We start from the raw sequence: 17,315 nt of genomic DNA, 5'->3' as shown, positions 1-17,315 counted from the left end.
CAAATCACCTTGTTTTGAAAGCAAAATAAAATGCCCACCTCTTTTGGAACAAAATTAAACATTTATCAGCTCAAATATTTCCATACAGATCAATTGAGCAAGCTGATTTCAATTACTGTTACTTAATCCAGCACAAGAAAGCTTTAGATATTAATCCCAAATGGAAGAAAATTCATTTAGTAGTTATTTATCATCAGAACAACTTCACCCAAGTAAACCTTCAAGTATTCCCCCGGAAGACAACCCCATCCTTTGTTGGTACAGGATATCAATTCAACTTTTACTTAAAAAATGTGGCAATGGCAGGCAAAACCAACAATTATTATCCATTACTATCTATCTTTTAAGCTGTTGGTGAACTACTTTCTTAAACTATTACAGACTTTTGTGGTAGAAGTACAACCATGCTGGTATTAGGTGGGATTCCCAGATTCATACACAGTTACAACAAAAGAAATGTGACAATTTCAGTCACAATTAAGTTTCATTATATGGCATGTCCCAGACTTTGGTGCTGCTGAACCAGCTGATTTCGTGGACTATCAGATGATATTCTCCCACACATTTTTAATCCACATTTCTGATGAACGCAAAAAATTAATTTTCTGGTAAACTCAGTAATTTTCAGGGAGGCATAGGAACTGAAGGTCCAGTACAAGAAAACCAGGGCCTTGGTCTGAAAAAAGAGCTTGAGTACCAGCACCTGGTGAGTTAGACCAATCACAAACAAGAGAAAATGTGCAGATGCTGGAAATTCAAGCAACACACACAAAATGCTGGAGGAACTCAGCAGGCTTGATGAAGGGTCTTGGCTTGAAATGTTGACTGTATTCTTTTCCATAAATGCTGCCTGGCTTGCTGAGTTCCTCCATTTTGTATGGTTGCCTGGTGAGATAGATGTAGGAAAGTAAAATTATGGAGGCAAAGACATAGCAGATAATAAACTTCTCCTCACAGCAGAGGTTTCTAAGACCAGAGGTAATATTGTAGCATTTAGGTTATAGATTTATCTTGATCTTTTCTGAAATAATTATATGGTTGTCCTAATCAGTATTTATCATTTATTTAACACCACCAAGATAGATCGCTCTGTCAATGTTACATTATTACTTTTGGCAGCTTAAAAGAGATTAATTGTTATGTTTCCTACAATGGCAATTCTTTGAATGTCCATTGTTGACTTAAAAGCATCTTTGAACATCCTGAAGTTACGAAAGAGGAAAGCCGTCCTCCAGGCATCATGGAGGTACTAAAATTAGAGCAGATCCTCTTTACATCTATGACCCTTTAGGAATTTTGAGTCCAGTAGGATTATCTGCTAGGAAGATCCTATGAGACCTGTGCAAGAGAGGACTTGGTTGAGATGAGGCTATACCAGCATCAGTTGCTCATGAGTGGATAAGATGGCTAGAAGAACTTTGTCAATTGAAAGACTTCAAGATAACTAGAAGTTTGAAACCATTGCTTTTTGTTGAAATTCCTGGACAGGGACTGCACAGTTACGCTATTTTTCAGATACAACTGAACATGCTACAGAGTGGTGACTTGCCTATTGGCATATGTTCACATGGGTACCGTGCTTTTGTTACAGGAAAATCTAGGATAGCTCCACAGAAGTTGGTTTCATCTCTCATATGGAGCTCATTGCTGCTAAAATGGCAAGTTGTATGGACACATTGTGGAAGGTGTTGCATATGCAGCTTCAGGACTCAGTGTTTCCTATTGATAGTACTTCTATGCTGAAGCATATTAGAAATGAAACTTCCAAATTTTTGTTGCTAACAGAGTTTCAGAAATACTTAAAAGTCTCTCAGATATCCCAATGGAAGTATGTGAATACTACAATCAACCCTGCAAATGTGACCTCCAGTGGAGTGAAGGTGAAGGCTTTTCTGAAGAGTAAGTCTTCAATATCTTCTTTGGCCTGAAAGTGAATGGCCTATGAATTCCAATTGTTTTGAAGGACTTTTGCTAGATGATCCAGAAGTCAAGAAGACTGTTACCATGAATGTCATGCAGATTGAAGAAGAATTGGATGCAGTGACACATTATCTATCACTTCTCAGCTTGGATTCTTAGGTTTAAGCACTTGTTCTTAATTCTTAGTTGGAAAAGAAAGCAACTAGAACAAAGATTATTTTTTGGAGAAGGCAAAAGGTCAAATTGGCTAAGGTTGTCTCTTGGTGGACAAGCTCAGAAAATTTGAATTGGAGATTGTTGGGTTTTGTCAAAGACAAATTTCCAAATGAATTCAAGAGTTTGTGGAAGGGAGATAATGTGAAAAGAAATAGCCATATTTTCAAGCTTAATCCAATACTTGAAGATAGAGTATCGAGAGCTGGTGGACGGCATATTAGGGCAGCAATGCTTGAAGGGTTTAAGCATCCTGTAATACTGGCAAAAGATGTTCATAGCTCAGATCTCATTCTGAGGCATGTACAAGGAGTAGGACATGGTGGTTCTAACATATTATCAATATTGCACCATAAATATTGCATTCCCAGTGCTAGTATGGCTACAAGAATCCTTTCTAAGTGTATTTCTTGTCAAACAGTTCCTGCATTTCAGCGCGTAGCATATCCACCTCTGGACAGGGTCTCTCCAGATGAACCTCAGTTCACACATGTGGGAATGGATTACTTTGGACCTTTTGAGGTGAAGAGCAGGAAGAGTACAGTGAAGAGGTATGGGGTCATATTTAACTGTCTAGCTATACGAGCTGTTCACATTGAAGTGACATCTCTTTTAGATACAGATTCCTTTGTTAATGCACTTCAACACTTCATAGCAAGATGAGGACAGGTTTGTGAACTGCGATCTGATAAAGCAACAAACTTTGTTGGAGCTGAACAGGAGTTGAGAGATGCCATAGAGAAGCGTTAACACCCAATCTTCTGTTCCTTCTGAAGACCTCACTATGCTTACCACAGATAGAAGCAGGTCTAATACATGTCAAACTTATTTTTGTGGATCAAAGAGTATATGCCACAGCCACAGGGATGTTAGAAAGGGTCAAGTATAAAACGCAATTTCCTCCAAGGAGCTAGTGTGATTAAACACATCACTATGAAGCTCACGGATAATGGGAAGAATCATTTAATTTTTTCCAGACAGAAAAGGATTTGTACAACAAATACATATTAAGAGCAAGACTAACTATTTGGATTGACCTATAATCAAGATCTATTTTTTACAAGAGGCAGAGGGTTGAGGCTATGATAAGTGCTAGTAACCTCTGATCAAGATGAATGCTGCATAACTTGCTGAGATTTCTTGTCTTCTATGTATTAGTAGCATACAGTTGCAATTATGTGATAACTAGGGGTCTAGATTGTGGAGTCGTGTATTCCGTGCTGTGTGTTTATTATGTGGTAAAGGTGAAAGGAACAGGTTACGTATTCATGCTTATTTCATGTCAGTTTGTAGCTTGGGACAGGGGAGGTCACAACTTCACAGACTGCTGAGTTCATAATGTACTGGTTAGGCACAGGAGTACATTCAGCCAGAGACTCATTCCACTGAGATGCAACACTGAGCGTCATAGGAAGTCATTCCTGCCTGTGGCCATTAAACTTTACAACTCCTCCCTCGGAGTGTCAGACACCCTGAGCTAATAGGCTGGTCCTGGACTTATTTCCACTTGGAATAATTTACTTATTATTATTTAATTATTTATGGTTTTCTATTGCTATATTTCTACACTATTCTTGGTTGGTGCGACTGTAACGAAACCCAATTTCCCTCGGAATCAATAAAGTCTGTCTGTCTGACAGCACTCAATAAACAATCATATGTCTTCTAATTGCCAATAAAGAACCAAAACAAGGAATTTGACTCTTTGGAGCAATCATTGGAGCTGTCAGCATGTCATGCAAGTATGAAGGCAGGCAGCAATTGCTTTGTTTTGATTTTGGATCGATTTTTTTGCTACTACACCCACATTTGGACCATTTCCCTCTAAACTTTTCCTATCTAATATAACCATATAACAATTACAGCATGGAAACAGGCCATCTCGGCCATCCTAGTCCATACCGAACGCTTACTCTCACCTAGTTCCACCGACCTGCACTCAGCCCATAACCCTCCATTCCTTTCCTGTCCAAATACCTATCCAATTTAAAAAAAAAATCTGTCTAAATACCCAAAACATTATCAATACCTCAACCACTTTCCACTCTCTGGGTGAAAATGTTGCCTATTGGGTTCTTTTTGAATCTTAAATTTAGTTCTTGATTCCTGAATACTGGGTAAAAGACAATGCACATAGATCCTATCTATGTTCAACATGGTTTTATAAATCTCTGTAAGACCACTGTCATTATTCTACATTCCAAAAAATAAGGAACCAATCTGCTAAATCTCTCTCCATAATTCAGTTCCTCAAGTCCCAGCAACTTTTCAGTTTAATGGCATCTATCCTATAGCAGAGTGACCAAAACTAACACAATATTGCAAAGCAACGTCACGTAACATGCTGTGCAATTGCAACATTGCATCCCAACTTCTATACCTATTGCCCTGACTGGTTAAGGTCAGTATGTCAAAAGCTTTCATCAACACCTGTGATGCCAGATACTTGTACTCCCTGGTTCCTCTGTTCTACAGCATTCGCCAAGGCCACTATTCACAATGCAAGTTCTACCATTCCCAAAATGGAACACCTCACACTAACTGCATTTGCCATTCCTCAGCCCACTTATGCAGCTGATCTAAGTCCCTCTGTAAATCTTGGTAACTATCTTCACTCTCAACAACACTACATATTCAGCAAATTTACTACTAATACCTTGTAGATTCTCATTCAATTCATTTTTATAGATGACAAATAACAATGCACCCTGCACCAACTCCAATCTGAAAAACAACCTTCTACAATCACACCAATTATATATCCAATTAGCTAGTTCTCCCTGGATTTCATGCAAGTTAACTCTGATTTAACAGCCTACCATGCAAAATCTTATCAAAGCCCTTGCTTGAGTCCATACGGACCATACATACTGCCTGTACTCATGGATTTTCTATGTTACTTCAATTAAAAAAAACCCCTCAAATTCATAAGACAGAGACAGAATATCTCTTACACAACCCCCTTCCTGAGACAAGTTCCAGAATATCAGCATACCTCTCCCCTAAATCTCCATCATCTGCATTCATCTCCCTAGCAGATACCAATGAGAAGTGTTCAATTAGTATCCTCTTGCTCCATATGTATTGGGCTTTTAACAAGAAGCAGAAGCTGGAAATACTTTGTTACTTAGGTACAAAACAAACAGACTTATGAAATTAAGAGTCTTTACTCACAGGTGATCCTGGGTTTACTCTTGAGACAATAAGAGGCATCTTTTGATCAGCTCCACCCTGCAAGTGGAATGAGTAAAATATATGAAGAAAACAGAATAGAGAGATGTTAAGAACATAATGTGTACAAAGCTGTAGTTCAACACAATCTATATTTCACTCAAGTTTCCTAAAGAAAAATTACTTATCTATTACTTTACACTCCAAAATATTTTTGGAAGTATACTGCAAGTATCAGATTAAGATAGAAATGGTTGGATTCTGTATTTGAATGGAATTACTGCATATAATCAGTTTAGTTGAATGAGTAGCCTATAAGGGAAATTCAATATTAATTAACCATATTCTTTGGATATTTAATTCTGTAGTGATCTGTCAAAGACACAGATTACAAATTATAATTCAGTTTAATTTAAAAGTACCAATAAAGCTAAAATTATTTTAACACTAGTTATTCATCCTAAAAAAGCTCATTTGGTACAAGATTGAGCTTTAATATTCTCTCTCATATGACCGTCAAGTCCCGCTCCCGTCTCCAGTTCTATCACTCATTACACTATGGCTCTTTACAACAGCCATTAACTTGTTGACCTATCTTTGGATGTGGTGAGGAGAGGTGGGGAAGAAAATCAGAGCAACCTACTCAGTCACAAGAAGAATTCAAATCCCACACAGACAACACCATGTGAACTTTGGTTGTTGGATTGTGTGACAACAGTCCCAATTTCTGTGCCATGGTGACAGAACTCAGCAGGAGCTTCAAGTGACTTCAAATACTGGAATTGGCAGTGATTGAAGAAATATTCAGCAGGTCAGGGGGCAGTTGTGGAGGAATGAGATTCAGTCCACATGAAAGGTGTTGCCTGGAATGTTGACAGTCCATTTCCTCCGTAGATGCTGCCTAGCCTGCTGAGTTCCACGAGCATCTTGTGTTGCTGGTTACTCAATGCCTATATAGCAAGTCTTGCAATTAACAGGTTTCACCAAACAAGAAAAAGCAGATCTTTAATACAAAGTTTCAGTCAATATCAAATTCAGAAAACAAGTAACTTGAGTTAGGACTCTACAAACACATATAAAACAACACTGAATAAATATTCAGAGAAAATTAGAAGTTGACTCCTACATCTCCCTCCCTAAAAATATTCTGCACAACTTCCTTCATCAAAAATAAACCCCCAAAACACAGGAGGGATGCCTGTTTTGAACACAAAGTCATGCCACTCCACACTAAGAAAGGTTACTTTACTTAATAAGCTTTTTGTTTATAAGACCATAAAACATAGAAGCATTTGACCCACCGAATCTGCATCATTCCAGATATATTACCCCCCAACACAATTTTCCTGCATTCTTCCTGTAACCTTTCATGCCCAGACTAATCAAGAACCTATCAATCTCCACTTTAAATATATTCAATGACTTGGTCTCCCCAGCTGTCTGTGGCAATGAATTCCACAGACTTACCACCCAATGGCTAAAGAAATTCTTTTTCATCTCTGTTCAAAATTGATGTCCCTCTATTTTGAGGCTGTACCTTCTGATCCTAGACTCCTCCTCCTACTGTAGGAAACATCCTCTCCAAATCCACTCTGTCTAGGTATTTGAATATTTGATAGGTTTTAATGAGATCTCTTGTAGTGATGTGCTACACACAGAGCTAGAAATAACAACACGCAGTCTGTAAGTTGCACTTGAGACTAGCTTATTCAAACCCTGCGGCACTGGCTTTTATGCAGTTCCGTTCCCGCCCCCTCCGGGCAGAAATGACTTCAGAGGTGCATTACAGAAGTCTCTTCCCGCACGCGGGCTTTCTCCCCTTGCTGGTGAAGGCGGCGGCCCAGTGCCATTTTGGGGCTGGCCTCTCTGCCAATGCACGCACCATTTTGTGAGCCAGTTCGCCTGCGTAGAAAGTGGATCGCCACATAACCCCCCCAGAACCGGCAATACACCCCCCAATGTCCACAGTCTGGATCAGTGTCTGTTTGGGCGGTCTGCCTCTGTGCCGTGGTGCCTGAACTTTGACCGGCTGCGCCAATTTCACATGGGCTGGTTTGAGTGGGTCCACCGTGAAAACCTCCTCTTTCCCCCCAATGCCCAGAACGTACATGGACCCGTTGTTCCTGATCACCTTGAATGGTCCCTCGTACGGCTGCTGTAGCGGTGCCTGGTGTGCGCTCCTTCATACAAATACAAACTTACAGTTCTGCAGCTCTTTGGTTACGCAGGTTGGGATCTGTCCGTGCTGTGAAGTCGGTACGGGGGCCAGGCTGCTGAGCCTTTCACATAGTCTGTCCAGGACTGCTGCGGATTCTTCCTTTTGCTCCCTCGGGACTGGTATGAACTCTCCTGGGATGACCAGGGTTGTGCCGTACACCAGCTCGGCCAACAAGGTGTGCAGATCCTCTTTGGGCTCTGTACGGATTCCAAGCAGGACCCAGGGAAGCTCATCCACCCAGTTAGGCAGGCCACGAGAGCCGACTTCAAGTGATGGTGGAAGCGTTCCACTAGTCCGTTCGACTGTGGATGGTAGGCAGTAGTATGGTGTGGCTGTGTTCCAAATAGGCTGGCCACAGCTGACCACAGGCTGGGGGTGAACTGGGCACCTCTGTTGGAGGCAATGTGGGCCGGTACCCCGAAGCGTGCTACCCAGGTTGTAATCAGCGCTCGGGCGTAGGAATCAGCGGTGGTGTCAGTGAGCGGGACTGCCTCTGGCCATCTTGTGAACCGGTCTACCATAGTTAGGAGGTACCGCGCTCCTCGCGACACTGGTAGGGGCCCCACAATATCCACATGAATGTGGTTGAACCTCCAGCGGGTGGGTTCGAACTACTGCGGCGAGGCTTTGGTGTGCCGCTGCACCTTGGCTGTTTGGCACTGTGCGCACGTTCTGGCCCATTCACTGACCTGATTGAGAAGTCCGTGCCATACGAACTTGCTGGAGACCATCCGGACAGTTGTCCTGATAGATGGGTGCGCCAAACCGTGTATGGAGTCGAAAACTCGCCGCCTCCAGGCGAGGTTGGCTGGTAGCCACATCACACAGGAGGGTCCTCTCACCTGGGCCTACGAGGAAGTCTTGCAACTGCAAACCTGAGCCTGCGGTCCTGTAGCTGGGCATCTCGTCATCTGCTTGCTGCGCCTCCACCAGTGCTGCAGACTGCTGTGTTGGATGTGTCCACTGTGAGGGCGGTTGGAACATCCGTTCTGGGGTACACCAGCATCAGGACATCTGCCAAGGCTTCCTTGGCTTTAATGAAAGTGGCCGTGGCCTCTTTGTCCCAAGTAATGTCCTTGCCTTTACCCGACATCATGGTGTACAAAGGGCACATGATACGGGATGCTGAGGGGATGAAGCACTGGTAGAAGTTCACCATACCAATGAACTCCTGCAGGCCTTTGACTGTGTTGGGCTGGGCAAAGTGGCGGATTGTGTCTACCTTGGCGGGCAGAGGTGTTGCCCCGTCTTTGGTAATCCTGTGGCCCAGGAAGTCGATGGTGTCGACTCCGAAGAGGCACTTGGCTGGATTGATCGTGAGGCTGAAATCACTCAGGCGGAAGTAGAGCTGGTGGAGGTGGGACAGATGCTCCCGACGACTACTGCTGGCTATGGGGATGTCGTCCAAATAGACGAAAGCAAAGTTCAGGTCATGTCCCACCACATCCATTAGCCGCTGGAATGGCATTCTTCAGGCCGAACAGCATTCAGAGGAATTCGAACAGTTTGAACGGGGTGATGAGTGCTGTTCTGGGGATGTTTTCAGGGTGTACCGGGATTTGACGGTATCCCCGGACGAGGTCTACTTTGGAAAAGATGCTTGCCCCGTGCAGGTTTGCTGCGAAGTCCTGTATGTACGGCACGGGGTAGTGGTCTGGAGTTGTAGCCTCATTCAGTCTGCGGTAGTTGCCGCATGGTCTCTAGCCCCCGGCTGCTTTGGGCAGCATGTGCAGGGGGGAGGCCCATGGGCTGTCGGACCACCGTAAGATTCCCAATTCCTCCATCCTCTTGAACTCCTCCTTCACCAGGTGGAGGGAAGTCTGCCAGGATTCTGGTGAATTCGTTGTCAGACAGCGTGATGGAGTCCAGGTGTGGGGACGGCGACTTGGCTTCACCCAGGGAGAACGTCTGCAAAGTCTTGACATGGACCAGTCTTTTCCCTTGCGAGTCAACTAGCAGGCTGTGAGCTTGCAAGAAGTCCACCCCCAGAAATGGTTGGGCCACGGCGGCCAGTGTGAAGTCCCACATGCACTGGCTGGCGCCGAACTGCAGCTGCATTGTGCGGGTGCCGTAGGTCTGTATCGTGCTGCCATTTGCAGCCCTCGGGGTGGGTCCCGGCTCCCTGTTGTGGGTGTCGTACCCTGTTGGGGGTAAGACGCTGATTTCCGCTCCAGTGTTGACCAAGAAGCGGCGTCCTGACTATTTGCCCCAGATGTATAAGAGGCTGTCCTGGTGGCTAGCCGCCATAGCCATTAGCGTTTTCTGGGAACTTGCAGGGCGGGCGACAATGGCGGGCTTCTGTGCCCTACCGCTGGTGGTAGAAACACCACTGTTCATTGGCCTCCTCACTCCTGCCTCTGGGTTATGTACGCTCTGTTGCTGGGCCTGGTCTGGGTGTGTGGCTTGGTAATCTGTCCAACAGATGCCCCCGCTCTCCCTCTTGGCTTTCCACAGCATGTCTGCCCAGGCTGCCAACTTCCAGGGGTTGCTGAAATCTGCGTCGGCCAGCAGCAGATGTATGTCCTCTGGCAGCTGCTCCAGGAATGCCTGCTCAAACATGACGCAAGGCTTGCGTCCTTTAGCCAGGGCTATAATCTCGTTCATTAATGCTGATGGCAGCCTGTCTCCCAAACTGTCCAGGTGCAGCAAGCGGGCACCCCGCCGTGAGAGGACAAAGGTCCCTATGGGCGTGCTTTGAATGCAGCATATTTGCCTTCTTCTGGGGGTGACTGTATGAAATCCTCAATCTGGGCGGCTGTCTCCTGGTCAAGGGAGCTCACCACAGAATAGTAACGTGTGGAATCAGAAGATATCTGCCGAATCTGGAACTGGGCTTCTGCTTGGTCAAACCACACGCGTGGTCGCAGCGTCCAGAAAGTTGGCAGTTTTAGCGAAACTGTGTGAACAGATAAAGAGTCGATCATCTTTGGTCCAAATCCTGTTTGGACCATCGTGGTCACCAATATAGCGATGTGCTACACACAGAGTTAGAAATAACGACATGCAGTCTGTAAGTTGCACTCAAGACTAGCTTATTCAAACTTCGTGGCACTGGTTTTTACGCAGTTCCGTTCCCGCCCTCTCCGGGCGGAAATGACTTCAGAGGTGCAATACGTAAGTCTCTTCCTGCGCGCGGGCTTTCTCCCCTTGCTGGTGAAGGTGGCGGCCCAGTGCCATTTTGGGGCTGGCCTCTCTGCCGACGTGGACGCCATTTTGTGAGCCAGTTTGCCTGCGTAGAAAGTGGGTCGCCACACCCTCCTCATTTTATTAAATTCCAGTGAGTAAAGGCCCAGAGCCATCACACGCTTGTCATATTAACCCTTTCATTCCTGGGATAATTCTCACAAACCTGCTCTGGACCCTCTCCAATGCCATCACATCTCTTCTTCGATAAGTGACCCAAAATTGCTTACAATACTGCAAGTGCAGTTTTACCAATTCCTTATAAAGCCTCAGTATTACATCCTTGTTTTTATATTCTTGTCCTCTCAAAATGAATGCTAATGTATTTGCACTCCTTACCACAATCTCAACTTGCAAATTAACCTTTAGGAAATCTTGCACGAGGGCCCCCAAGTCCCTTTGCACCTCTGATTTTTGAATTTTCTGCCAATTTAGAAAACAGTCTATGCCTTTATTCTTTCTATCAAACTGCATGACTATACATTTCCCTACACTATATCCCATCTGCCAATTATTTGCCCATTCTCCTAATCTAAGTCTTCTGCAAACTCCCTGCTTCCTCAACACTACAGCTCCTCCACCTACCTTCATATTGTCCGTAAACATGGCCACAAGGCCATCAATTCCATCATCTAAAACACAGACATATAGAGTGAAAAGAACTGGTCCTAACACAGATCCCTGTGGAACACTACTAGTTATCAGCAGCCAACCAGTAAGGGCTCCCTTCACTCCCACTCTTTGCTGACTGGCAGGAGGCAAATCTTCAGAAGGCCTATCACAAGATATAAGCATCTTGTCATAGGCCTTCTGAAAATCCAAGCAACCAACATCCATTGACTGTCCATTGTCTATCCTGCCTGTTATTTCCTCAAAAATTTCCAACAGATTTTTTAAAGGAAGATTAAGTTTATTCTATTTACCTTTAAATTGAAGCCAAACTTTCCTTCTTCATCTGGCTTCATTCGAACCAAAAGCAAATCATGTTCACGTCTTACTGTGTCACTCTGGAAAGCAAGAACCTTAACATTACTACACGAAGATACAAAAGTCTTTCAATTGAGTTGCACTCTATACTTGAGAAAGCCAATCGTGGTTTAACTCATGTTTTAACCTAACTTGAACATGCCCTATATTCAGAAGATTTTCACTGGAGTTTAAAAAAAAACAGTTGATCTCACAAAGTTGTAACAGATGCTGAAGCATTGAGAAGATGATGCAACAACCTACATGAGGCTCACAATACCAACCAACTAGGACAGGTGAATTTCAAGTTAGGCGACAGGTGCTATCAGACATTTAAACATGACGACTTTTAAAAATGTTTTTCTTCATCTTTTGCTCCTTCCCCTTTCAGTGGTGTCATCAAAACCACAGCAAGGATAAATTTAGTATCCTTTGTCAACTTCATTCATAATGGTTATTACAATGGCAAAACAGAGGAGAAAATAACAATCTCCTCTTGATGTTAATCCTGTCAAAGTCAAGATTTCTAAGAGAGATTGAATATTTGATTATCAAAAATGAACTTGCATTCCAGTGCTCCAAGGATTTTGCTGACATTTTGCTGACAGCTTGATAAAGATGCTGAATAGCTCTGAGAAGTGAACATTGGATTTCATGTTACATGACCAGTGAATCCCAGTTCAACTTGGTGCAGTATGGACATAAATTCATGCTCCCACCTCATGAATTGTCCAGGTAATGTTCATAGAGACATTTATTTCCTCAATGGTTTTTTTTAACATGCTCTATTTGGGTGGATAGCACCAGTGAAACCACCTGGTATTGTTTAAGCCTCATTATCAGCTATTTTTGGATAGCTGGAAGCTAATACAAGGAAAAGTACACAGGTCCATACACTTTGGTTGATGAGATGGAAGGAAGGGAAGAGGATCTCTGTTCAGGAACTCAAAGCTCTTACTTATTTGTTTGTAACTTAATATTTTTTGTCTTGTACTGTACTGCTGCCACAGAAAAACAAATTCTACAACACACATCAGTGACAATAAACCTGATTCTGATACAGTCAATCTGATTACAGGATTGCCGATTTCTGGTAAGATGGTGGCCTGTTCAATTGCAGTGGTTCCTATGGGGTCAAGCAAAGATGTTATTGAACTTTTTTAAACATTTTTTCATGATCATAAGACCCTGCTGGACATTAAGAACTTAAAATAGTGTAGATCTACCCCATGAGCAAGTTACTCATTAGCAGAGAAACAAAAGGAGCTGGATAGTGCGGATCATGCTGCTGCCTGCGCCAGAGAGTGCATGAAGGCGGTGGGCAGTCTCACAGTGACGACCATCTTAGTCACTGATCTTTTGATTGCAAAACCCTGTCGGACATTGTAAATGTGGAATGCTACAAGTTCAATTCACTAATTTATTGGCGGATTGCAAGGGAGCCGCATAGTCTAGATTGTAGCAAGGACTAGGCCTTAAACTATGATGTCACCGGCTTACAGCTGCCTTAGGAGAGAGGTATCAGAGTTGCTGTATTCCACTAGAGGCAGTGTGGCGTGGCATCCAAGCTGGAGTTTCTGCCTCCCACCCCCAATGTTCACTCGACAGAAGACAAGCCATATTGTGTTCAAATGCAGATTTCTGAAATCCTGCCATGAGTATGAGGTTTGCGAGATGATATGCTCATGTGGATCTCAGTGACATTAAAAAATGCTTGCTCTCCATTCGGAATAGTCACACACTCGAGATTCCTATTGAGCACGAATATTACCAACATTCTTACACCTTTTCCATTGTCCAACAACTTATCTCCATCCATCACAGAACTACAAATAGATTGCCTATTTCAAGTGGCCGGTACTAGGTTTTATGGAATTGACTGTGTAAATAGGAGCCTAGCACTGAGTATTGTGGTTTGTTCATTTTGTCAATGGATTTGGAGAATTTTGCAAAAATAGGACTCGTGCTCTCTCTCCAGTGATTTGAGGTGCTTTCTCTATGTTTCAGAAGCTCTGGCCCACCAAAAGCATGACTTTAATTTGGGAACGAAGTTGCCCACATTTTCTGGAGATTTAACAAAACAGGCAGGTTGAAGAAGGACAATTGATTTGGCGCGCATAGTTCTTGTTCCTGCTCTCCACATTACTCCTGGGGTTGCTGGACAAAGATTACGTTCACCATTTCTCTGGGTGGAATCGATACTGTAAGTGCTGTTCTTCAGCCTATAGGAAGCAGTGTTTCAAGAAGATCTTAGTGATAACTTTCCACTGTGGCAGATGGTTTTGTAGTTTTAAGCAGATTTGTCTCCTTTCTCCAGCCCCTCAAGTTCCCTGGCAAATGTTCATCCAGAAAGAGAAGAAGATAAATTTATGACTGAAAGTCCTACACCACTAGACTTTGTAACTCAGCAGGAACCCTTAGCTGGAAAAGGGTTAATAGTGAGGCTGGAAGTGTACCTAGAAATCCACGAAATTGGGCATGTTGGATTCTGGTGATTAAGTCCAAGGTTCTTTCAGAAGTCAGGAAAGAGACCCAAAAATTGTTGCTTCATGATTGTTTTATTAAAAGTTGATAGAACAGAGGAAAGTTGAAGAGACAGTGATAGAGAAAGCTAAGATTAAATATGGCATCTAGCATAGAACAGCTACTGTATTTTTTTAATACCACAGAGATAAAGAAAATTCCATTGAAATCTATAGATAAGTATTAACCAATTAGTAACCACCTACTCAATACTGCAGTACCAAGTTCACCAATGAGAAAACACTTACTCAAGTAATGCAGAACAAAGAAACTTCCAGAGCTTAATTATGATTTGTATAACCACTAGAGGGATATTAAACTTGCATATAAAAACTAGTTAAAACACAAGCAGCTAATTCATTGTTAAACTGCAAAGAAAATGACAATAAACAGTCTAAGAATTTAACAGTTGGATCCATCAGACATGAATGAAGACTTTGATGATATAGTTTATAAGTTCGCTATGAGGCTAGTGCCCATTTTTTCCAGTGTTGAAGTGACAGAAAATTCTTTTTCAATAACAGGAGCAACTAACTGCTAATACCTCAATTTCCAATGCAGCACAGTAGATTCTCTTCAAATGTATGAGTATTGCAGTGGATCCTCAAAGTTACAGTATATTATGGAAGTACAGATACTTTCTATACAAGTGGGATTTCTATTAATATGACTCTGTATGCTACAATACAACTGCACTTTGACGTAGTGAGTCAGCTAGGTAGAATCACAAACAAGAAAATCTGCAGATGCAGGAAATCCAAAGCAACACACAAAATGCTGGAGAAACTGAGCAGGCCAGGCAGCATCTATAGAAAAGAGTAAACAGTTAATGTTTTGGGCCGAGATCCTTCATCAGTCCTGATGCATTATCCATAGATGCTGCCTGGCCTGCTGAGTTCCTCCAGCATTTTGTGCATGTACCTAGCTAGCCTCACAGCATAGGAGAATAAATTCTGCAGTAAATGATCAACCATAACTTATGGGATGTTGTTAGTCGGGATTCAGCAAAGGTAATAAAACTGATTCTCAATTGGATTTGGTTGGAGAAGTTTATGATCTCAGACTCGTGTAGTGCAAATACTTGCCTTTTATCAATCCAAGTACAAATAATCTCCAGATCATACAATATGTAAGTAAGAAGAAGAAGAAGCATGCCCTTTACTCCTGGTGGGGTCATCGGGTTGCCGTCACGACAAGCTTTTTGCACTGATCTTTTTTGGTGATTGCTCATCATGTGGTGTTTCTGTAGCATTCTCCAGTTTATTTTATGAGGTCGAATTGCTAGCTCGATGCTCAACCCAGCACGGATGGAAAGTGTGCAAGGGAGCCAGCTGGATTCAAACTCGGGACCATTTGCACCGGAATCCAGCGCTGATGCCACTACGCCACCAACCGGCCGATAAGTAGGGAAAGACCGATGCATTTTCTGAGGGTTGATTTGTTTTAAATTTCTGCTAACTGAACTCTGCTCTAATTGTGTTCTTTCTTGTAAAAATTGTGTAATTGATGTTTGATTTATATTTCTCTTATGAATGCTGCTGAAATTATGTTATGTGCCAGTGATGCTGCTGCAAATAAGGTTTTCATTGCACCTGTGCATACATTTACTTGTGCACATGACAATAAACACGAATTTGACCAAAACAAAATCAATCTGATCTCTATCTCACAGCCAGATACCCAACATTTCATAATGAAGGGGTTAACATATGAAGAGTGTTTGGCAGCTTCATACTGCCACTCACTGGAATTTAGAAGAATGCAGGTGGGTGGGGGGAAGGATCTCATTGAAACCTACTGAATGTTGAAAAGATTAGATTAGGTGGATATGGAGAGGATGTTTCCTACCGTGGGGGTATCCAGAACCAGAGGGCACAGCCTCAAAATTGAGGGGTGACTTCTCAGAACTGAGGCAAGGAGGAGTTTTTTTAGCCAGAGTAGTGAACCTGTGGAATCCTCTGCCGTAGACGGTGGTGGAAGCCAAGTCTGTGGGTATATTTAAAGTGGAACTTGATAGTTTACTGATTGGTCAGGGCATCAAAGGATATAGCGAGAAGGCAGGTGTATGGGTTGAGTGGGATCCAGGATGGGGGAGGCGACTCGACGGGCTGAATGTCTTATGGTCTAACATCACTTCTTTACAGTTGCTAACAGACGTTTATAAAAATTATAAAAATTTATAAAAATTAAGCAAAGGTTGGTGAATCTTGATCTCACCAAATATAGCCAGATTCCAAAAAAAAACCTAAAACCTGGAAGGCAGAATAATTAAAAGATAAGACCATGAGACATAGAAGCAGAATTAGACCATTCAAGCCCATTGAGTCTGCTCCGCTATTACATCATGGCCGATCCTGGATCTTACTCTACCCCATACATAAGCCTTCTTGTCATATCTTTTGATACCCATATAAATTTATTATACATGATATTCTGCCAGCAAAATTTCTACTTCAGTGAAATTTTCCATAATAGGCAGCACATGTAGTTATTCGAAGAGTTATAATGGAACATTTAGATGTGTTGAACCTTGATAGGTCACTGATCATGGAAGACTGGTGACACACCCAGTAGCAAGTGCAGTTTAAAAATGTGTTATCAATTTTGTAGTAACTGCTTTTGTATAATTCATACTATCCTCTTCCATATTTGTACTTGTGTGTAATTTTACACTCAAGGACCTCCTAAAGTGAACAAGTATACTGATTAAAAAAAATACAAGTCACTGCATTCTCTTAAATTTTCAGCCAGTGTTATTCAAAATAATTCATTACAATTCCATTACATCTAATACTTAAGCAACCATAAAACTTTAAATTGCAACTATTGTAATTTTTTTGTTACTTACTCTTACTAGTGTCCTCAGAACATCTGAATGAAGATTAATTAAAAGTCCTAGACACCAAACATTAATTAACGGTACTTTAAAGAGTAAAAAGGAACTTTGTAGTCTGTAATTCAACCTGAATAACGTTATTAAAATTAATTTTCTTGCAATAATTCTTAGAACTCAAAAACTCAGGAATATTATAATGTAAAGATTCTCCTACTGCACAAAGGGGTATTTTCATGCTGACACCCTGACCTTTTAAAGTTTAATAAAAGTAATACAAAGCAAAAA

General features: G+C 42.3%; 1 protein-coding gene across 1 annotated transcript in view; it reads right to left on the bottom strand.

Annotated features, from left to right (window-relative positions):
- LOC132395615 (tyrosine-protein phosphatase non-receptor type 3-like) overlaps window positions 1-17,315 on the bottom strand; it is a 171,479-nt gene that overhangs the window by 58,848 nt on the left and 95,316 nt on the right. Inside the window, exons 17-18 of the mRNA XM_059972479.1 lie at window positions 11,629-11,712; window positions 5,308-5,364 (exon numbers count right to left, since the gene is read on the bottom strand). Of these exons, the coding sequence (XP_059828462.1) occupies window positions 5,308-5,364; window positions 11,629-11,712 (141 nt within the window). The remainder of the gene's footprint in view (window positions 1-5,307; window positions 5,365-11,628; window positions 11,713-17,315) is intronic.

This window comes from Hypanus sabinus, chromosome 6 (assembly GCF_030144855.1).
Source record: "Hypanus sabinus isolate sHypSab1 chromosome 6, sHypSab1.hap1, whole genome shotgun sequence".
NCBI classification, from domain to species: Eukaryota; Metazoa; Chordata; class Chondrichthyes; order Myliobatiformes; family Dasyatidae; genus Hypanus; species Hypanus sabinus.
Note: the sequence above shows the minus strand (reverse complement) of the source record. Positions and strands in the feature narration are given on the sequence as shown.